This window comes from Canis lupus, chromosome 27 (genome assembly GCF_003254725.2).
Source record: "Canis lupus dingo isolate Sandy chromosome 27, ASM325472v2, whole genome shotgun sequence".
NCBI lineage: Eukaryota > Metazoa > Chordata > Mammalia > Carnivora > Canidae > Canis > Canis lupus.
In genome coordinates this window covers 27,896,348-27,920,679 of record NC_064269.1, presented here as the reverse complement: position 1 = coordinate 27,920,679, position 24,332 = coordinate 27,896,348, and the positions used below count along the sequence as shown (strand labels likewise).

Genomic DNA, 24,332 nt, shown 5'->3' with positions numbered 1-24,332 from the left:
TTGAGGAATCGTTTTGTAAACATACATTAGGCTCAGGGATTTGAAGTGTGAAGGAGGAAAGGTTATGATTTCTGTATCTGCTTACTAAAAGAAATGAGCTAGTCTGTACAAAAATCAGGATATGTGATAACTCTAAATAGTCGTGTCAAACAGCAATAACAGTATTGCCTTGTTAGACCTGATATAAAATGGTTTTAGTTATCACTAAAAACTCAGTTATTTTTAAGATAGCTGATTTTTCTAGACTTTAAAAAAAACGTTTATTTTTAAAAGATTTTTTTTTTCTTTTTCTTTTTTTCTTTTAAAGATTTTATTTATTCATGAGAGACAGAGAGAGAGGGAGGCAGAGACACAGGCAGAGGGAGAAGCAGGCCCCATGCAGGGAGCCTGACCTGGGACTCAATCCCAGGTCCCCAGGATCCTGCGCTGGGCTGAAGGCAGCGCTAAATCACTAAGCCACCCAGGCAGCCCCCCCCCCCCATATATATATATATATATTTTTTTTTTTTTTTTTAAGATTTTATTTATTTATTTGAGAAACAGAGAGGCAGAGACACAGGCAGAGGGAGAAGCAGGCTCCATGCAGGGAGCCTGATGTGGGACTCGATCCCGGGACTCCAGGATCACGCCCTGGGCTGAAGGCGGCGCTAAACCCCTGAGCCACCCGGGCTACTGCCCTCGATTTTTTTTTTTTCCCTTAAAATTTTATTTATTTACTCATGAGAGACACAGAGACGCAGAGACATAGGCAGAGGGAGAAGCAGGCTCCCCCTGGGGAGCCCAATGCGGGACTCAATCCCTGGACCCTGGGATCATGCCCTGAGCTGAAGGCAGATGCTTAGTCACTGAACTACCCAGGCACTCCTCTCCCCCCTCCAAAAAAAAAAGTGTATTTTAAACTCTTTAATGATTGTTTTTCAGTTCTGTGTCCAAGTTCATTCTATTAGATGTGTAGTCTTCAAAGTGTGGCTCTATTTATAATTGCTCTTCCTTAGAAAAGAGCAGAGCCTATTAATGATTCTTTGAAGATTATGATTACAGTGGATTCATACTTTTACTGATGTTGGGGTACAGTTTTCAATGTTCAGTTTGATGGAAATATAATGTTAGAAAATTGGTATTTTATTAGTAAGAAGATGATAAAGATTAGATTGTTAGTTGTTAGATTAGTACTTTCTAATCCCAATCATACTTAATTATGTGAATCCAAGTATGTGGGTCTTTCATGATTATAGAGCAGTTTATGCCCATTTGCTTTTGCGTTTGTTTAAATTAACATTTTGTATTAGATTTTGCTTTATAATGAAGATAAGTGGAAATAATTTTTAATGAATAGAACAATGTAAAAATAAGTATTAGTATGCATGTGAGAATAAGGAATCAAGAGCAGAAAAATTTAATGTGGTAATTTAATAGCTTTACTCATTTTTTGAAGTTCCATCTTCAATTAATATTTGATTATTTTGATTTATTTTCATTGTTTCTTTATACCCTTATATTTTCCTGGTATTTCTAATTAATAATGCTTGTTCTAAAAATAATTATGTATAGTCCTAGCTCTTAGGGATATGTTGTTAATATTTTGTATATTTCCTTCTGAATGACATCTTGGGATTGGTTTGTCGTTCTCATTGAAGGAATTGGACAGTGGCCTTACAGGGAAAGGGTTTAAAACCATATCTCTCATATACCGGAAGTTCAGAAAGTTTAACTATTAAGCCTTTTTGATTGATTCATACATTAATGGTTCTTTTTGTTAAGACTTGCAACATGTTCATTTGAACTTACGAGGAATAAAACTCTGTTGAAATAAGTGATGAAAATTATTATGGCTCTTCTTTTAACAGGTATTTGTTTGCTTATGGAAAGGTTGTAAAGTATATAACACTCCGTCAACCAGTCAGAGTTGGTTACAGAGGCATATGCTGACACATAGTGGAGACAAACCTTTCAAGGTAAGTAAGCATATGTGCGTTATTTGACTTTTGGTTGTATATTTCTTAATGGGCATACTTTTGCCCTTCTAAAAATTTTTTTTATTTTAAGATTTTATTTATTCGAAGGTGAGAGAGAGAGAGAGAGCAGGAGCATGAGTTGGGGGAGGAGCAGAGAGAGAAAGAGGGAGAAGCTGATTCCCTGCTGAACAAGGAACCAGATGCAGGGCTCTTCCTGGGACCCTGGAATCATGACCCCAGCTGAAGGCAGATACTTAACTGACTCAGCCACCCAGGTGCCCCCCCCCACTTCTAAAAATAGTTCAAAAAAAAAAAACTTGTTTTAGCATTCCTGTGGATGCATGGAATTTAAAAAAATAGATGGAGATGAAAATAATACCCAATTTTTAAAATTTGGAAAACAGAAAGAAAACTACTGAGGTGTAGGGTCTTGAAAATAGCTAATGAACAGACTGGTATGAATACATACATGTCTTTAAAATTGGTGGCTTTTAATACCTTGTGCTTTTTTTTTTCTCACTGCCATAGTTTTCAGCCTTCTTATTAGCAAATAACTGATTATTATACAAAAAAGTGAAATTGTACAATATTGAGGGGTTTGATTGTTTTCACTCAGTTTTGAGGTCATATTACTGAGCTTTGGTAAATTATGTCAAATGATGTGTTCTGAAAAATTGTATAAAGAACAAGTGTCTATAAAAGCTATTTTTCTATTTATCTTCATTAAAAATTAAAATATTTTGGTTTTTAATTATGGAAAGCATATACCATAGAGGTTAAAATTTGTGTTTAGAGGTTTAATAGTAGTTAAACCCATAATCTTCTGGTATGTAAATACTGTGCCAGAAACTTCCCTTGGGTTTCATTAGAGAAGGAGATAATTCTTGTGGAGCTGCTTTTTAAAAATTACCCAGTTTTTTGAAAAGACCATCTTTAACAAGTTAAAAAAAATTTTTACATTGAGATATCTTGCTCCTTTTTTTCTTTCCTTGTTCCTTCTCCAAATACGTAATCACTATTATTAGTTTCTTTTTTTTAAGGTTTTATTTATTTATTCATGAGAGAGACACGGGGGGGTGGGCAAAGACACAGGTAGAGGGAGAAGCAGTCTCCATGCAAGGAGCCCGATGTGGGACTCAAACCCTGGGAATCCGGGATCATCCCTTGAGCCAAAGGCAGACGCTCAACCGCTGAGCCAACCAGGTGTCCCACTATTACTAGTTTCTAGTGAATTCTTCTAGTATTTATGAAAGTATAAGCAAGTAGATCTGTAGTTTCATTCACTTTTCTTACACATAATTCAGTAAACTATATACTCTCAATGCCTTATTTTTTAAATGAGCTTTTTATTTTAAGATTTTATTTATTTATATTAGCATGAGTGTTGGGGAGGGACAGAGGGAGAAGGAGAAGCAGACTCCCTGCTGAACAGGGAACCCAACTCAGGACTTGATCTCAGGACCCCCAGGGTCACAAGCCAAAGGCAGATGCCTAACTGATGCCACCCAGGTGCCCTGAGCTTTTTATTTTAGAGCAGTTTTAGATTTACAATAATATTAGAAAGATTATAGAGGGTTCCCTTACACCCTATACCAACTTTTTCCCACTGTTGACATCTTTGCTGCATGTATGTGTACCTTGCTTTTTAAACTTACTTTATGATGAAGATCTTCTATATTTGATCATAAGAATATTCTTTTAGTTTATTTAGCCAAACTTGTATAGATACTTGGGTTATTTCTAGTCTTTGGCTATTTTAAATTGTACTGCAGTGATAAATCTTTGAACATAATGTCATTTTGTACATGCATAATTATATTTGTAGGAAAAATTCCCAAAAATCATATGAGAGGGTAGATCAAAGGCTATATAATAGAAGTATTGGTGATTTTTTGTTTTGTTTTTTGTTTTTTTAAAGATTTTTATTTGAGAGAGAGTGTAAGCGTGACAGAGACCATGAGTGGGGGAAAGGGGGAGGGTAGAGGGAGAAGCACTTTCCCCACTGAGCAAGGAACCTGATGTGGGACTCTATCCCAGGACCCTGGGATCATGACCTGAGCCGAAGGTAGCCGCTTAACTGAGTGGCCATCCAGATGCCTAAGTATTGGTAATTTTGATAAATATTGCCAAATTGCCCTCCATAGGGGTTGTGTCTTCATCATCATTGTTAGAGCATCTGCCTTCTCAATAGCCTTGCTGAGAAGGTGTTATCAAACTTTTGAATTTTTGCCAGTCTAATAGATGAGTTGTATCCTACTGTGTTTTAGTTTGCTTTTCTTTTTGCATCTTTTCATATGCTTAACATTCGGGTTTTTCTTTGTTTTAAATTCTATTTTTTATTTTTAAAAATTTACTTATTTATATTAAGCCAGCTCTGTGCCCAATGTGAGCCTTGAACTCACGACCCTGAGATCAAGATTTGCATGCTATACTGACTGAGTCAGCTAGGTCTCCCTCTTCATTCATTCATTCATTCATTCATTCATTCATACTGTGAAAGTTTTATTTAATCATTAAAGATTTTCTTTATTTATTCATGAGTGACACAGAGAGGCAGAGAGAGAAGCAGGCTCCTTGCAGGGAGCCTGATGTGGGACTCGATCCCAGGACTCCAGGGTCATGCCCTGAGCTGAAGGCAGATGCTCAACCTGGCACCTGGGTGTCCTGGAATACAAATTTTTTCTTTTTAATACAATTTTTTTTAAAGCACATTATTCAGCTGCTATTTAAGTAGTTTTATAAACAGTTTTTAAACTCCCCATCTAAAAAATAAAATAAACTCCCCATCTAAGATGTAGCTGTTTTAAGAATAGTTACCCCCTAGAATTGCACAGTATGTATCCAATAAATGTAAGAGCTTATTGTTGTTAAACTAAGAGAATCATTTACTTTCTCATTGTGTGTATTTCCATTTATTTTTCTTTAGGGCAGCAATTCTGCTGGTTGATTATGATGTGCAGATTCATTTCAAAGCCTGTCAAATGCATTTTTCTCCCAGATCCTCTTTTTGGAAACTGTAGAAGATTCCCATTGGAGAGGGGGAAAGAAATTATCTTTAAAAGACAAAAATTAAGGGGTATGATTTAGTGAGGCATTGTTCTAGAAGTCATAGGAATCCTTGAAATCCAGAAAACATTTATTGATGTCTACAGTACATGGCAGTGTGCTAGGTACTTTGGAAGCAAGGTGAATAAGAAAGCCAGGCCTCAGCTCTTCAGGGAACTTAACATTCTTTAGGTGTGTACAGATCTAAATAGATGTAAGTAATGAAATGTTTTAAATGCTTTAATAGTGACCTATGAAAGGTTTCTGGGAACATGGACTAGGGATAAGTCAAAAGTATATAATGACTGAGAAGGAGTAGTAGGAAGTAAATGGGAGTCAGCTATAGAGAGAAGGTTGTGAGGTGATGATGTTTTAGGGAGTCTTTTAAAAAAATTTTTAGTTGTAATGTACAATAAAGTTTCTAAAGTATGCTTAAGTGTTTAGCAGTTTAAAGATTGTTTCATATGTTTGTATGCAGCTGTGCCATCACCACCCTGATGAAAATATTCTTAATAAAACAGAATTTAATATCCCTTTCCAGTCTATTATCCTGTCCTCTATTCTCCCCTTGCCATATTACAATTTCAGTCATCTTGGCTTAGTTCCAGCTATAGCATTTTATTTAACCTAACTTCTCTTGGCTGTTTACCTATGAATGGAGTTGCTGAGTCATAGAATAGGGCATTTTTTAGCTTTGGAAACTATAAACTCTTACCCAAATTGATTGTATCATTTTATTTTATTTTTATTTTTTATTTTTTTTTAAATTTATTTATGATAGTCACACAGAGAGAGAGAGAGAGGCAGAGACATAGGCAGAGGGAGAACAGGCTCCACGCACCAGGAGCCCGATGTGGGATTCGATCCCAGGTCTCCAGGATCGCGCCCTGGGCCAAAGGCAGGCGCCAAACCGCTGCGCCACCCAGGGATCCCTGCATGCATTGATTGTATCATTTTATATTCCCACCAGCAGTGAATTAGAATTTAGTTGCTGTATATCTTGGTATTATCAGTCTTTTAATTTTAGCTATTCTAGTAGATTTAGATTTTTAGTGGTATTTCATTTTGGCTTTAATTTTTATTTCCCTGATGAGAAATGAGGTTGAGCTCATTTTCATGTGCTTATGGCTATTTGAATATATATATATATATTGCAGATACTTTCTTCCAGACTCTATGATGTCCCTTTTTTGTTGTTGTTAAGATTTTATTGTTTAAGTAATTTCTACACCTAATGGGCTCAAACTCACAACTCAGAGTTTGAGAGTCACATGCTCCACCAACTAAGTCACCAGGCACTTTTCTGTCTTTGGTTTCCTAATGGGATCTTTTGAATATTTTTAATTTCAGTGAAATCTCATTTATCAACTTTCTTTGATAGTACTTTTTGTATTCTAAGAAGTTTTTGCCTACCCTTAGTATAAGAAGGTGAGGAGTGTCTTATTGAAAACCTAAGTTTTGTCTTATGTTTGTAAGGAGATCATTTCAGGCATATATTTAAATATATTTTGCATACTATAAGGTTTACCAAGGTTTTCAGTAGTTTTTTAGTGTGTTCATAGCGTTCTGCAACCATCACCACTATTTAATTATAGAAATAAGTGCTTCTAAGAGAAAGAAAAGGAGGCATATAAAAGAATGAGTAGGGAGTAGCATTTTTTTTTTATATGATTTACTTGAGAGAGCAAGAGCATGTGGGGGCAAGGGTGGAAGGAAAGAGAGAGAGAGAATCTCAAGCTGACTCCCCGCTGAGCGTGAAAGGCCCCCCCCCCCCACGTTGGGGGATAAATCCCGTGATCCTGAGATCACAATCAGAGCTGAAACCAATTGCCGGCCTCCTAACTGAGCTACCCAGATTCTCCATGAATATATATATCTTGGGTGATACTTTATTGTGGCAATTTGAAAGATTTTTAGAACTATTTCTGTAGATTGGTGAGCTTAGACTGTTTGGAAATTAAATATATAAGCAGTTGATTTCAAAAAGTTTTTTGTATTGGCTGTTCTAGTATTTGTTGTATAATGAACAAGTGAAGGTAGGGGTCAGAAATAGTCATGATTAGCAAAGGCTTTAATAATGCTATTTTGTGCCTTGCAGGTTACCTACATATTTTATTACATTACCTATTTTAACTAATTTAATTCTTAAAGAAGTTCTTTGAAGTAATTACTGTTGTTGCTCTCAGTTTAGATATGAGGAGACCGAGGTAAGAAGAGATGAAATATTTTCTAAGGTTATGGGCAGTTAGTAGCAGATGGAAGGCTTCAGAGGCAGTATAAATTCAGTCTTTGTCCTTAACCACTTGTGCTCTGGTGCCTCTTGATAATTTATAATGTAGAACAGCCCCTGTGCAATATGTATATTGTATATTGTGTCTAGATTACTGTTATTATCTTTTACTATATGTTAGCCTGCAATTTGATTATGCTGTGGAGTTTGCATTGTATTTTTTGGCCTTTTTCATTTTTTTTACAATATTCTTCAAACATTCACTAAAGAGTTCAGTTTTATTCATACCTTAAAAAAATATCAATGTGGCTGCTCTATTGTTGGTGTCTTTGTGTGGATAATTGATAAAATCATCTAGATGAATTTCCTAAAACGTGCACTGTCTTTACTGAAAATATTTGAAGTTGTTAATTCTTCAGGATGAAGTATGAATAAAGAAGAGGGATTGAGAAGAGGGAAAGGAAGGGCTTAGTATAGCACCTAATGTTGCCTAATTATGACAGACTTTGAAATTTCACAGCCAACAAAGTTTTTTCTTAATTTCTAGTAGGGTCTTGATCTTCCTCCACTTGGTCACATGGAAATAAGTATGTTAGAAATGTAATACCTGTTACTATTTTAAGAATTTGAAACTAAAAAGCTTCAAGAAGATAATGGAACTATAACACCTTCAGAAAATCGTTATTCTTCTGTACATATTGGATTTCTTAACATAAGTACAAAATAAATTGAATCATTTTGCACCTAAATGTAGCTTGCTTTTTCAGTTCTATATTGGGCAGTGTTTCATGTCAATAAGCTTATTACTTCTTAATGGTTCTACACTATTCCTTTTTTTTAAATTTTAAACTTTTTTAAAAAAGATTTTATTTATTTATTCATGATAGACTGAGAGAGGGGGGCGGGCAGAGACACAAGGCAGAGGGAGAAGCAGGCTCCATGCTGGGAGCCTGATGAGGGACTCAATCCCAGGACTCCAGGATCATGTCCCGGGCCAAAGACAGGCGCTAAACCACTGAGCCACCCAGGGATCCCCCCACTATTCCTTTAAAAAAAAATTTATTTGAGAGAGAGTATGAGCTAGCAAGAGCAAGCATGAGCAGGATGAGGAACAAAGGGAGAAGCATACTCCCTGCTTAGCAGGAAGCCTGATGTGGGACTCACTCTCAGAACCTTTGGATCATGACCTGAGCTTGAAGGCAGATGCTTAACTGACTGAACCACCCAGGCACTACTGGTTGTTTATTATTCTTATGTGATAGTTTATCTTACTTAATCAGTCCTTTTTTTTTTTAAGATTTGTCAGAAAGTTGGGGGGAGGGGCAGATGGAGAAGGAGAGAGAAAGAATCTGAAGCAGATTCCCCATGGACCAAGGTGCCCAATGTGGGCATTGATCTCATGGCCCTGAGATCATGACCTGAGGTGAAATTAAGTCTGAGACTTAACTGAGCCACTCAGGTGCCCTTAACTAGTGCTTTCTTGATGTATCTTTTTTGGTCCAATTATCCCCAACATAAAGGACAATGTAATCAATGAACATATTTTTATAAACTGCTTTTGGGAGCTAATATAAATTCCTAGAAGCTATTTCACTAGTTCAAAGAGTAGATATTTAGGTTTGCTTTTTATAGGTATTATTAAACCCCCCTCTGGAAAACTAACAATTCATAGTCCAACCTATATATAATATAGTGCTGTTTCCCCAGTCTCCTTGAAGCTTGGCAATAATTATTGACATTAATAATTGGCATTGTTTTATCTTTGCCAAACACATTTTTTTTTTATTACTAGCAAGATTTGAATATCTCTAATGTTCTGGCTATTGGTTATTTTTTTTCTCTAAATTGATTATTTGGTTACTTTGCCCTTCTATTGAATTTTTTCTTATTTATATAACTTTAAATTAAATGTACATATTTTCTGCATGTAACAGATACTTTGGTTTGTCATTTCTTGTAAACTTTTTTTTTTTTTTTAAGATTTTATTTATTCATTCATGGGAGACACAGAGACAGAGAGAGAGAGAGGGGCAGAGACACAGGCAGAGGGAGAAGCAGGCTCCACGCAAGGAGCCTGACATGGGACTCGATCCCGGGTCTCCAGGATCAGGCCCTGGGCTGAAGGCAGCACTAAATCGCTGAGCCACCCGGGTTGCCCCATAAACTTCTGTTTGTTCTATCAAGAAGTTTCTCTGTATTGATATTCCCATAATTTCTATATATATACTTGTATAGATACATGAAATGTAAACACAATGTAAACATATTTTTTATATATTTGCATTACCCTTTTCCTATATTTTTGTATATTTATCTTTAAAAGATTTTATTTATTTATTTATTTATTTATTTGAGAATGTGAGCCATGGGGAAGGGCAGAGGGAGAAAGAGAGAGAATTTCAAGCCGACTCCATGCTGAGCTTGGAGCGCACTGTGGGGCTCTATCTCATAGGATCATCATCTGAGCCAAAATCAAGAGTCAGATGCTTGAGTTACTTAGCCACACAGGTGCCCCAAATTTTGTATTTAGAGGATGGAAATTTTGTTAACCTACTCATCTTTCATCTTTAAATGATGAAAAACATGATTTCCTTGCTGTGATAGGAGTTCAATATTTTCTCCATTTTGATGTTTTTCTTGACTTTTTTTCCAAAAGGCAGAGTTTTTAAACTTAATTTTGAAATAATTTCAACTAATAGAGAAGATGGAAAACTCCTATACCCTTTCTCTGTCACACATGAATGTATAAATTCCCTAACATGGATTCACTAATTATCTTTGTGCTACATTTGTTCTATATCCATCCATCCATCCATCATCTATCTCTGTCGTCTTTCCTACTCCCATCTCTCCCTCTTTCTTCTTCCCTACCACCTTCACACATTTTTTGAAAATTCTAGCATAATCCCTAGATACTTCACTGTGTGCATTTCCTAAGAACAAGGGTATTCATAACTTTAGAATAATTATCAAGACCCAGAAATTTAATATTGATACTATTAAGTATTGAAGTTGTACTAATTGTCCCAATAATGTCCTTCATAGCAGTTTTTTTTTCTCTACTTAGAATCCAGTTGGGGATCATGCATTGCTTTTAGTTTTGTGACTCCTTTAATCTTAATGTTTCCTCAACATTTTTTTATCTTTCATGTCGCTGGTATTTTTGAAGAGTATAAATCTTTTATTTTGTATATTCCCCATTTTGGGGTTGTTTGTGTTTTTGTAATGATCAGATTTGGTTTATGCATTTTTGGAGAAAATAGAATAAAATTCTCACTGTATCATGTTAAGGGATACCTGATGACAATTTGTTTGTCATAGATGATGTTACCTAGATCACTTGATGAAGGTGGAATTTGCCTTCATATGTATCATATGAAAATAATTGATCATGTTAGCTTATTATGAAATTTTAGTTTTGTAAAATCAGCATATCCCTAAAATATAAATACATCTTCTTTGCCAAGGGTTTGTTTTATTAATCAATCAATTAATTAATTAATTGAATTTTATTTATATTATATTATATTATATTATATTATATTATATTATATTTTTTTATTTTATTTTATTTTATTTTATTTTATTTTATTTTATTTTATTTTATTTTATTTTATTTTATTTTATTTTATTTTATTTTATTTTATTTTTTTATTTTAGAGAGAGAGCATGAGCAGGGAAGTGGGGCAGAGGGAGAGGGAGAACCAGACTCCTTGCGAAGCAGGGCAGCCAATTTGAGACACTATCCCAGGACCCTGGGGTTATGACCTAAGCTGGAGGTAGATGCTTAATCACTGAGGCACCCAGGTGCCCACCAAGGTTTTTTTTTTTAATAATATTTATCTTTGATAATTATTATTATTTTTTTTTTTAATTTTTATTTATTTATGATAGTCCCACAGAGAGAGAGAGAGAGAGAGAGAGGCAGAGACACAGGCAGAGGGAGAAGCAGGCTCCATGCACCGGGAGCCCGACGTGGGATTCGATCCCGGGTCTCCAGGATCGCGCCCTGGGCCAAAGGCAGGCGCCAAACCGCTGCGCCACCCAGGGATCCCTATCTTTGATAATTAAAGTGCAGAGATCATTACTAGATAACATTGTGCCTCCACTCTTCACTTTGTCATGTATATATATCTGCCTTATACATTGAAGATTTGTGGGAAGGTGGAGTTGCTGCTGCTGTTCTGCTAATACATGTAGTGAAACATTGTTAAGGGTTTGTAAAACATTCCATGTTTTGGGGGATGCCTGCCTGGCTCAGTTGGTAGAGGGGGTGGGACTCTTGATCTTCAGGTTGTAAGTTCAGGTCCCACATTGGGTGTAGAGATTACTTAAAAGAAAAAAAATTACATGTTTACAGTAGTAGGATGTGGTAATATTTTAAACTATTTTTAGCCTTTTTTTTTCCTTTTCAATTTTAATTTTGATTCTTGTTAATTATCTGGTATTTATGATTTATGTTTTATGATAGTTAAGTGGCTTAATCCTACCATGCTTAGAAATATATATATTACTTAACTGAAGAAAAGAAAAAGTAGTTAGATATAGAGTGGTGATTGTTTAGATTTGCTTACTTTACTGCTGATGAGGCAGTGGTTTGTCTTGATAGATATGTATGTGTTAAAAATTATGTAGTTGTACTTTTTATTAGATAAGCTTATTTTTTTTAATATTTTATTTTTTCATGAGAGACATAGAGAGAGGTAGAGACACAGGCAGAGGGAGAAGCAGGCTCCCCATGGGACTTGCAATCCCAGAATCCAGGACTCTGCAATCATGACCTAAGCCAGTGGCCAGATGCTCAACCACTGAGCCACCCAGGCGTCCCTATCAGATAAGCTTATTAGTAATAGGTGCTTTTACTTTGCACATACATTTCTCTCCTACTCCAGTATTTGTTTACTTTGAGCATAGTATAGTCATTTACTTGTTTTGGGTTAATTTATTTATTGTAACTTTTTCTCAGCAACTAGTCACCTATAGCTCAGCATGATCGACTCCATTCACAATATTGACATACGTGAATAACTTCTCATTGTGTTAGAGTAGTGTTTGAATAACTCAAAACTTCTTCCAGGGCTGGTACATAAAATAGCCTATCTTTTTAGGTGTTTTGGAATCAAGACCCCATCCTAAATTGTTGATAAAGAAAAAAGAAATCTTGTCAAACCAAACTATGATTTCCTTATAGTTGTACATACAGGCAAATTCTGGTAATTTGTTACACAGTGAATGGTACCATTACTGTGTCATTCACTGTGATGGATGATGAAATAATTTTCTTCTCCTTTATGACTTTTTTTGTAATGGTAGTTGAGGCTGATAATTTTATTTATTCATTCATACATACATACATACATACTGCCTGAGCCCCGGCCCATCCTGCCAGCTCTGATGCTGATAATTTTTATATCATTTGCTTTTTAACCCCAACATTTTTTTTCATAAAGATTTTATTTATTCATGAGAGATAGAGAGAGAGGCAGAGACACAGGCATGGGGAGAAGCAGGCTTCATGCAGGGAGCCCGATGTGGGACTTGGTCCCAGGACTCCAGGATCACGCCCTGGGCCAAAGGCAGGCCCCAAACCGCTCAGTCACCGTCCCCCCCCAACTTTTTTTTTTTTTTTAAGATTTTATTTATTCATGAGAGACACAGAAAGAGAGGCAGAAACACACAGGCAGAGGGAGGAGAAGCAGGCTCCATGCAAGGAGCCTGACGGGACTTGATCCCAGGAATCTGGGATCACGCCCTGAGCCAAAGACAGACATTCAGCTGCTGAGCCACCCAGGTGTCCCTGCCCCCAGCCAGCCAGGCATCCCTACCCCCAACTTTTAGAGGTATAATTGAAAAATAAAATTTTAAAATATTTAATTAAATTATACGTAATGATGATTTGGTATGTGTATATAGTTGTGAAAGGATGTTCTCCATCTAGTTAATGAACCCATCCATCACCTCATATATACATCTTTTTTTTTTTTTTTTAGAATCTTTTCAATAGACGTTCTCTGTAGTAACACAAAGCATTAAATACCTTGTTCTGCTGTCTTTATTTATTTATTTATTTATTTTTTAAAGATTTTATTTATTTATTCATGATAGACACAGAGAGAGAGAGGCAGAGACACAGGCAGAGAGAGAAGCAGGCTCCATGCACCGGGAGCCCGACGTGGGATTCGATCCCGGGTCTCCAGGATCGCGCCCTGGGTCAAAGGCAGGCGCTAAACCGCTGCGCCACCCAGGGATCCCCTGTTCTGCTGTCTTTAATTTGATATTTAGTGTGTCTGTGTGTATTTGAAGCTCTCATGTTCCTTAGCCTCGGCAGCCAGTGTTTAGGATGCTCCTGCTGACCTAACACATAATGTTTGACTATACATAAGGATAATAACTGCAGTGATCATCATGATACTAAAAGACCAAAAAATGATTCCCTTTCTTCCCCCAAAGAAAACTAATTGGTCACCATAAGAGGATGATAGGGATCTTATTATTTGGAAACTGGTAAGAATCAAGTAGTTCTTCCTTTATGATATGAATTGTGCCACTGGGTGTCCAAATCCTGGTGCTTGAGTTGCAACTATGACCAATTAAATTAGAATTGGGGCATGCAGCCAGGCATTTTGCTATAATTTTAAAAAATTGGGTGACTTGGATGTGCATCTAGGCTTAAGAACCATTGTTCTACAAGGTATTTCTCTTATGGGGTACCCTATACTAAATAGCATTTCTTTGATAAATGTGACTATCAGTTCAGTGGTCTTTGCAAAAGATAAAATAAAAGAGGAGAAAAAGAGCTATGCTGTGTACTGTGTGCTTGTTGCATTTTGGATCTTGTTTTTGTTGATATAAACTTTCTTTTCTAGGCTTCCTTGATACCACACTTGCCTGTTCTTCATCCTTCCCACTCCTATTTCCGAACTCATTGGCTGCTCTCTCTAGTCACCTTTGCTGGCCTCTGCTCTACCTGACTTCTAGGTGTTGGAAAGTGCTCTCTTGAAGGTCTTACCCTAGGTGTCCTTTGGTTTTAAATACTATAAAATACTGTATATTCCGATTACTCTCAGTTGTTTATCTCTAGCCCTACCAATATTCCCTCTTGTATTCTAGAATGGAATATTTCGCTTTGATGTCTAATTAGAGTATTTTGAACTTAATATGTAGAAAATCTTAAGGTTTTTTATTTCAAATGTGGTTCTACTTTAGACTCAGTAAATAGTAAGATTGTCAAAGGCTCTCACTTTAAGAACCCTGCATCATTCTTGATTCCTCTCTTAACTTCTCCTGTACTTCCTTTTTATTATTATTATTATTATTATTATTATTATTATTATATATTTTTAAAGATTTATTTATTCATTCAGAGAGAGCGAAGAGAGAGGCAAGAGACACAGGCAGAGGGAGAAGCAGGCTCCATGCCGGAAGCCCGATGTGGGACTCCATCCTGGGTCTCCAGGATCACACCCCAGGCTGCAGGCGGCGCTAAACTGCTGTGCCACCGGGGCTGCCCCTTCTCCTGTACTTCCATAAATGCCTTAGCAAATCATCTCAATTTGACCCTCAGTATATTTTGAATATGACTACTGCTTCTCTTTCTACTCTTTTATCTTTGATTTACCATCATCATCTTTTTTTCTTTTTTTAAAGATGTTATGTATTCATTTGACAGAGAAAGAGAGCACAAGCAAGGGGAGCGGCAGGCAGATGGAGAAGCAGGCAGAGGAGAAATAGGCAGAGGAAAAAGACTCCAAGCTGAGCAGGGAGCCTGATGCAGGCCTCGATCCCAGAACCCTGTGATCATGACCTGAGCTGAAGGCAGATGCTTAGCTGAACCACGTAGGCATTCCCCATGCCCCACCATGCTGGGAGCCTGACATGGGGCTTGATCCTGGGTCTCCAGGATCACACCCTAGACCGAAGGCGGTGCTAAACCACTGAGCCACCCGGGCTGCCCTGTTTCTTTTTTTTTAAGTAATTTCTCATTCTAAATTCTCATTGTACTTTTGGGCTTTCTTTTTCAGATTTGTTTATGATTCTTGGTGGATAAATGATCAAAATCCAAGATAAAACTTTTTTTCTATTAGAATTCTCATTATTTATGTTCAGAACGTTGAAGCATTGCTCATTAAAATACACTTGTGAAATTTACTCAGTTTTAGATGATGTCAGGGCCTATTTGTTGAAGTCTTGAAGGGTTCTAGGACAAAATGAATCTGCTAGCCTACTAGGATTCTTATAATTAAGGGTAATCCTAAGTGGAGTTCTATCATAAAGTCCTTCTGAATTTAAGCGCGAGGGCTTGGATACGAACTGTTAAAGTCCTCTCTACCTTAATTGTAGTCAAGTAGCTTTTTTAAAATTTGAAATACAGAGTTTTTCAACAAATTTGTTTGAATAACCTATATTAAACTGGGAATTCCTGGAGATCCCTGGGTGGCTCAGTGGTTTAGCGCCGCCTTTGGCCCAGGGTGTGATCCTGGAGTCCTGGGATTGAGTCCTACATCAGTCTCCCTACATGGAGCCTGCTTCTCCCTCTGCCTGTGTCTCTGTGTCTCATGAATAAATAAATAAAATCTTAAAAAAAAAAAAAACCTGGGAATTCTGAGGCAAAGACTTCTCTTTTTTTTTTTTTTTTTTTAAAGATTTTATTTATTCATGAGAGACACACAGAGAGAGGCAGAGACACAGGCAGAGGGAGAAGCAGGCTCCTTGCAGGGAGCCCAATGTGGGACTTGATCCCTGGACCCCAGGATCATGACCCAAGCCAAAAGCAGATGCTCAACCACTGAGACACCCAGATGTCCCAAAGACAAATAGTTTATTGTACTCCTTAAAGTCCCTGACACAAGGGCTGCAAAAGACCATGTATGTTTTTAAAGTAGATATTAGGAAATATAGGAGTAATATCTTCTAAAATTGAAAAGTAAGGAAAATAAATACCTTATGGCTTTATTCTATGGCAGTACTGTGTAATAGAAATATACATGAACCAAATAGATAATTTTAAATTCTCCAGTGCTTCATTAAAATAATTGAAACAGATGAAAATAATTTAAACATCTTTGACTTAACTTATTATATTATTATTTCAACATCTTAGCAGTATACAAAATTAATGAAATTTTTTGCTTTTTTGGGTACTGAATCTTCAAAATTCAGTATGTATTTTATTTACTTTTCTTAAATATTTTATTTTGAGAGAGAGCGCACAAGTGAGGGGGAGGGGCAGAGGAAGAAGGAGAAGGAGAGGCCAATTCAGCTGAGCAGGGACCCTGATGGACCTGAGGCTCAGTCCCAGGACCCCAGGATCATGACTTGAGCCGAAAGCAAACACTTAACCTACTTAGTCACCTAGGCACCCCCAGTGTGTATTTTATACTTATAAGTCTTTTCAGTTTGGATAGTCACATTTCAGGTGCTCAGTAACTATATGTGTCTGATGCCTAAAATGTATTGGACAGTGTAAAACTAATCCATTAGGGTGATTCTACTTAAGTACTCTCAGTTCAGATGCTAAGCCTTTGATCTTTATTTAGATTTCACAAAATTAGCAATTGGAGAGGTAGATTCACATACCAAGCTATTTTAGATACTAAAAGTTTTTTAGTAGTGAAATTAAGTATCAGATAATTAACTGAAAATTAAAATGGAAGGGCTAGTTTTATTATTATAGTAAAAGACACTACCTTTGTAAAAAATATAGATGGCAGTTAAGGAAATACTAATAAAAGCCACAATGAGGTACTACTTCATACTAGGATGATTTTAATAAAATAAACTGAAAATAACAAATGTTGGCAAGGATATGGAGCTAGCTAATGATTATACAACATTGTGAATGCACTAAAGACCACTGAATTGTATACTTTAAAATGGCATGTTATATGAATTTCACCTCAATTAATAAAAATTAAATAAAATTAAAGTTTGTTTCTTGGTTACAGTAGTCTTTAATGGATTTTGTACTGGATAGTATTCTATTGGTAATCCATAGGACATAAAACTTTCATTATTTCTTTCAAGATTTAATTTATTTGAGAAAGAGAAAGCATGAGTGGGGTTATGTGGGGTAGAGGGAGAAGCAGACCCCCTGCTGAGCAAGGACCACCCCTCTACCCCCACCTCAGGCTCAACCCCAAGACCCTGGGACTACGACCTGAGCCACATACAAATGCTCAACCATTTGAACCACCCAGGCACCCCAAGAGATGGAAACTTTTAAAAAGCATTATTTTTTTCTTGGCACTCAAAATCTACCTAGTAAATTTTTAAATTTTGAGAATTCAGTAACCATTAGATGCTAAACTTGCCATTGTCATAATATATAGCTGAACATTTGATGCAGGCACTCTGAGGACCACACTATTGATAAGGTCATTTTAAGAATTAAATATTAATTTTAAAGCACTGGATATGGCTGATTGCTCCTTTTCAGGGTTCCCATAGCATTTTGTCCCTTACTGCCAACTTTGAAGTTGTCATTTTATATGTCTCCTGACTACATGTAAGCTCTTTAAGGGTGGGAAATTAAGTATAATTAAGTGTAAATTATACTTAAGTATAAGCATTCATCCTTATGCTTTTAGCATCTTACATAGCACTTTGAATATATAAATATTTGAACTAAAACCTTGGATCATTCCTCTGCCTCTTAATGTACACCTTAAAATGGGCAAAGATTTTTATTAGTAATGCAGAGTACCATTAGAGCCCATAAAAAGTCTCTTTTGTATCAAAACAAATAGATTATGAATGGCACTATATAAGGAGATTGCTGTAAAATGTTTCAGCCAGCATCACTTTTATTAGAATCTGTAAGTAGTTTAGTTTTCAGGTATATTTAGAAATAGCTATGATTAGTAAGGTGCTTCTGGATATATATACATGCATGCATGTATGTGTGTATATATATATTCATAAAAGTATGTTCTTCAGTATATATAGGGAAAGGATGAATTGGGATAAGTATCTAAATAAGCAGTGAAAGTGTCATGTCCTTAAAGGAAGATTAGTTAGTTTGGAAGATTAGTTAGTTTTTTTAAGATTTTTATTTATTTATTCATGAGAGATACAGAGAGAGGCAGAGACATAGGCAGAGAGGGAGAAGCAGGCTTCCTGCAGGTATCCGTTGTGGGACTCGATCCCGGACCCCAGGATCACACCCTGAGCCAAAGGCAGACAAAGGCAGACACTTAACCGCTGAGCCACCCAGGCGTCCCAGAAGATTAAAAATTTGCATAGATTTAGAGGAACTTTGTAAACCAAGTTGCGATCTTTACTAACAGAGTTGTTTTGTGTTTTTAGAAGTTTAAAATGATAAAGTTCCCTGGATTAAAAGAAAGAGCCTGAAAATTTAAATTTTTTGTGGTATTCTCTAGATAAACGCTAAGTTGAACCACCTAGGACTAATGTGATGATTTATTTGGTATTCAACATGACAGATTTCTATGCTTGGAGTTTGGTTGTCAAGCCAGAAACCAAGTATATTAGATAAGTTACTACTAGAGAAGCCACTGGAAATTCAGCTGTAGATTTTGCTGTTTGGGGATCATTTTGAAAATGGTGTTTGTTTTAATTAGTAACATTGATTTGTTAGCAGTCACACACTTGGGCAACCCCAGTGGCTCAGCGGTTTAGCACCACCTTCAGCGTGATCCTGGAGACCCGGGATCGAGTCCCATATCAGGCTCCCTGCATGGAGCCTGCTTCTCCCTCTGCCTGTGTCTCTGCCTCTCTCTGTCTCCGTGTCTATCATGAATAAATCTTTTAAAAAAGTCACACACTTGTACTATAGCTAATTTTTGTATTATAATTTTAGTAATATCCAAACATTCTGCATTCACTGTTGGAGTAGCAGATCTTCCAGGTGACTTGGGTAGTTAACCTTTCATTTTCTCAATCTGGCAAGTCCAGAAGGCTAAAGAAGGCAGTACTTAGTAGAATTTATAGAGTTGTGTAAGATCAACCCTGAACATAAGTCTTCTCTAAGCAACTGGATCTAATAATTAAAAGTCAGTATCACTGTATATCTTCTCTATTTGTTCTAACAGCATAGAAAGTAGGGAGGCGACTGATGGTCTTGAAGCAGTATATATTGTTAACAATAAAAATAATTTTAAAAATCTAGGAGTCCTAAGTAATTGTTAAGGATATTTAATTTTTCTTTAAGCTTTATTTATTTTAGAGAGAAAGAGCACGTGTTTGGCAGGAAGGGCAGAGGCAGAGGGAGAGAGAATCCCAAGCAGATTCCTTGCTGAGCGGACATGGGGCTTGATCCCACTACCCATTAGATCATGATCTGAGCTGACATAAGATCATGAGCCACTACCTATGAGATCATGACCTGAGCCAGTCATGACACTCAACCAGCTGAGCCACACAGGCACCCTAGGATGATATCTGATTCTTTGATTTAAAAACAAGTTACTGTTTTTCTTAGGAAGGTGTTAAATTCAAAACCCAAGTTTTCTGGAAAGAAGATCTCACTATTTTTCCCTTGCATGTAGTGGGGAGAGCAGTAAACTGGAGAGTTGTGGAACTAGAGTTTTATTTTACATCTCTGCCAATGCCTAATGTGTAATATTTTGGGCAATTTATAACAAGAAGGGGTGTAGTAGTCTCTTACAATTTCTATCTGGGATAGTTCCATAGTGTTACTGATTTACTTCCAAAAATATAAAATATTCACTCATTCATATTATTGTGCCCTACATGGCATCCCTGACATCCTTTTTATTTTTATTTAGTGTGTTGTTGGTGGCTGCAATGCCAGCTTTGCTTCTCAGGGAGGGCTAGCTCGCCATGTACCCACACACTTCAGTCAGCAGAACTCCTCAAAAGTTTCTAGCCAGCCAAAGGCCAAAGAAGAATCTCCTTCTAAAGCTGGGATGAACAAAAGGAGAAAATTAAAGAACAAAAGACGACGTTCATTACGTAAGTGTTTCACTAAAAATCTGTATGTATTAGATAGCTTTTGTTTATATCTTGGGTTTTCATGCAAATTCAGATTTTACTGTTCTTTAACTCTGTGTATTTTTGTTAACAGTAATAAACAGATAGGATCTCTTGGGTGTCAGTGTAAGAGTTCATTAATGTATATTTTATCCTAATTAGTAGTTAAGGGAGGGGTAAGTATATGTGGCCCTAGAATATGAAATCTGTATAGAAATAACATTTTGAGGGCTCCTTTGATTCTGTTCTAAAATAAGATTTAAAATGTGGCAATGTTGATATTTTAGAAAATTTGAACATGTTAAAGGTAATAATGAAGTAAAAGTAACCAGTCTGCTCCAAAGTGGTAGTATATGTGAATAGTAAAACTGTTTACAGTGTCTCAGTCCTTAATTCTATTGAAATACATGTTATATGCCAAATTACCAGATTTTGAAGTATATCCTCAATATTTAGGATAGAACACGGACGATGAGGTTTATAAATGTGGGGAGCAGGACTTGACTTAGAAACTCCAGAGCCTAGCACTGGCCCTGGTCTTGGTGTCAGCTGGCTAATTAAATATATCCAAAGTGAAGAAATATGATTGACGGCAGCTGTCATTGAAAGGGAGGGAGTCCAATGCAAGGGTTGAACTAGAAAGAAAAAAGGAGATCACTATACCCTTTCCCTTGGGATTTGATTAGAGTGCAGAAGAGACTCCAAACACTAATCCAGATTGGAAAACTTGTCTCTAAAATGTTAAAATTTTTGTTATCACAAAGCTACAGTGGACAAAGGAACAAATCATAGGTGACAAATTTTTCTAAACTCTTAGGCTTCTTATTGTTGAAATAAACATGCATTTTTCAAAGTTGGCTATTGAATTTAGATTATGGATCCATTTTCCTTTTGACTCCATTTATAAAAACAGAAATGACATCAGTTTTTTTTTTACTTGACTGATGATCTTGGGTAGCTTGCAATCACACACAGAAGATTGCTAAATATATATTATGGTATTCAAAACTGAGAATAACTTTCCTACCCATTCCACTTAATAGCCTCATTATTTTCTTCTCAGTTTATATATAGTAATCATTTAAACTTCTGACTTTTTTTTACATTATTTGCTTGGTGTAGTGTCTATACAGTGTGCTTGTTCTCTTAAAGAGAATGGTTCAGTTAAATATCCAGGCCTTGCTTAGAAATGGAGGGACTGGTGTCTGATTAAGTCAAGGCTTCTTTTGAGAATGTTTTGTCCAGTATAGAGAAAAAAGGGGTATGTAGGGAAAGTGGTGGGGAGGGAGGTTGTGTAGTGGGTGAAAAAAAAAATCTTTTTCTTTCCTCTTTGAAGGGAAGAGGATGAGGATAATCCTGAGTATATGAACTTTAAAAAAATCTAAGCTCTTTCACTGTGAGCAGCTACTGTTAAGTGCCGTTATTTGAATGGCAGAGCTGCTGCCATTGTAGTTCATTCTTTCCTTAAAAATAGACATGTTTAAAGCAGTGCACTAAATGATCTCTTTGCTCTAGTACCTTCCTCATTTAATTCAGAGAGGTCATTTTCACTTAACTGGGTGAAAAGTACATTAATAAATGGCAGAACTGCAGCTTAAGTCATTTTTTGTTAGAATTTTTAAAATTTATTTTAAAGCTTTTCTATTTTGATATTTTTGAAAATAAAGTGGAAAGAATAGTATAATAAATACTTGTATGTCCTTCATTTAAAGAATATGCTACATTTACTTTATCTCCATACATACATACTCTTTTGGTCCTGATTCCAATATACTCTAAGAATGCATCTCCTAAGAATAAAGATATTCTTTTACAAGGCCATATATACCATTCTTGGGGATATACCCATAATACCATACTAAAAGGGCAAAAAGATATCAGATAATATGTATAATTTTGAGCCACAGGAAAGTAGAGTCTCAATTTTTGTGGTCTCCAAAGATTTTTGATTATGTAGCTCATCAGTTAAAAAAAAAAACGCTTGGGCACCTATTCTCAACATGTGTGCTTATATAATACAGTGCTGGTGCACATTATAAAACTGTTACCAAGAAAGATATATTGAAAAACATTGATGAAAAATGAAAATAGTGATAGTAATTTCTTTCCTTACCCTAATGGATCATGACACAGACCTACTTGAGAGATTAATTCTAGTTTCTCTTTTCTCTAAGTGCTTATCCTGCTGAGGAGAAAGCATATTTGGAGAGCATGGACAGAGTAGAGTAACCCCCCCCCCCCCCCCCCCCTAGCCACAAATCTAATGGGAATGGGATTTGTTTTTCCTTTTGACTTTTTTCTCCTGTAAACATCAAACATGTTTTTTCTGATTTCCCTTTGCATTCCTAGTCCTGTGGGTTCTGTTAGTTTATTACTTGATGTTGTTTTATTTATTTTCCTTTGAAGAAAAGTCCAATGAAAAAAATAGCTATTTAGGTTGTTTTATTGTCTATGCCAACTGGTGAAAACATTTCTCCACAAAAACTCTGGTGGATTTGTGTAGATGTTCTGAGGACTCCATGATTAGTAGAGGAAAATTCACTTCACATAGTATTAAAATATGAATTGTGTAGTGAATCAGCATACATGTAATTCAGGATATGCTGTACCAGGAAATCAAGCCATTTCATTTATTGTCAATAAAATTTAATTCTTAATTATAGTTGATACTGAAAAATTTCATGTATTAGTAAGCTCCACAATTGTAAAATAAATTCATTTTCCTTGAGTAACATTCTAATTAGGAATAAAAAACAGCACAATTTATAATACTAGTGGGATGAAAATAGAAATTTAAAAAAATGTTCTTATCAAATTAAATCTTCAGTGTATAGTTTTGTTGTGATTACACTAAGAGATCACTTACTCCAGGTTTGTAAGTTTATTTCAAAATAATGTAAGCTTAATAATACAGACTGCTTTGTGACTTAAAGGCATTTCTATATACATTTGTTTTACTTAATAGCCATTGTATTTCCATTTCACAAATAAGGAAACAGGTTAAGTAGATTAAGGAGTTTGCCTAAAGTCAACACAGCTAATAACTGGGGGAGTTGGGAGTAAGAATTTTGGTAGACTCATTGGCATTGAAAAGTGTATTTAGGGGATCCCTGGGTGACTCAGCGGTTTAGTGCCGCCTTTGGCCCAGGGCATGATTCTGGAGACCTGGGATTGAGTCCCACGTCAGGCCCCCTGCATGGAGCTTGCTTCTCCCTCTGCCTGTGTGTCTGCCTCTTTCTCTCTCTGTGTCTCTCATGAATAAATAGATAAAATCTTTAAAAAAAAAAAAAGGAAAAGTGTATTTATAATTTTCTTAGATTGTTGTTAGAGTTATTTTTTTTTTCTTTAAAGATTTTATTGAAAGAGAGAGCAGAAGGGGAAGGGGCAGAGGAGGAGAGCAAATCCCAAGCAGACTCCCTGCTAAGTGTGGAGCTCATGCAGAACTAGGTCTCAGGACTCTGAGATCAGGACCTGAGCTGAAACCAAGTTGGACACCACCTAGGCGCCCTAGAAGAGTTATTTATAATTAAGAAAATACTTGTTAAAACTCTAAAATAATATTAAGGTTTGTCAAATTTGGAAAAATAATTTTTTAAAAATGTATTTAAGTAAATACTCAACATGGGTATTGAAATCACTGTCCTGAGATCAAGAGTCACATGCTCCTCCAGTTGAGCCAGTCAGATCCCCCAAATCTGGAAATTTTTTGATTCCATGTTAATATAGAATATTCATGGCATATAGTTTATATATTTGGGTGTGGTGAATTAAATCTCAGTAGTAGCAATAGGGTAGATACTCATCAGATTGTTGAAAATACAGGACTCGTGCTCAGGAGAGATGCTGGAGTAAAATAGGAAATTATATGGAAAAGATAGTAGTTGCACTGTGGAATCATGAGGTTGAAGGTTAGAACCTCACACACCAACAGGCACAGTTAGGCCCCTCATTCACTCATTAGCTGGAAGTCTGCTTTTGTGTATCCTTGCCAGCTAAACCCCATGTTCTAAAAGCAAACTAAAATTTTTTGTTTAAATACCAGATAGAAACTTATGTTAATTGTTTCAAGATCCTTCTTATTATGTATTTTTGTAGAAAATAGACTGGCTACTTGGCAGATTGTTACATTTTTCTAAATATTCTTTACCTCT

At 36.2% G+C, this 24,332-nt stretch overlaps 1 protein-coding gene across 10 annotated transcripts in view; it reads left to right on the top strand.

Annotated features, from left to right (window-relative positions):
* Positions 1-24,332, top strand: part of AEBP2 (AE binding protein 2) — a 206,190-nt gene that overhangs the window by 32,006 nt on the left and 149,852 nt on the right. For all 10 annotated transcript variants that reach the window (XR_004809846.2, XM_049102612.1, XM_049102614.1 and 7 more), the window contains exons 3-4: positions 1,848-1,955; positions 19,977-20,163. Coding sequence is in view for 9 of the 10 variants with exons in the window: in XM_049102612.1 (XP_048958569.1) it covers positions 1,848-1,955; positions 19,977-20,163 (295 nt within the window). In the remaining variant the exon portion in view is untranslated. The remainder of the gene's footprint in view (positions 1-1,847; positions 1,956-19,976; positions 20,164-24,332) is intronic.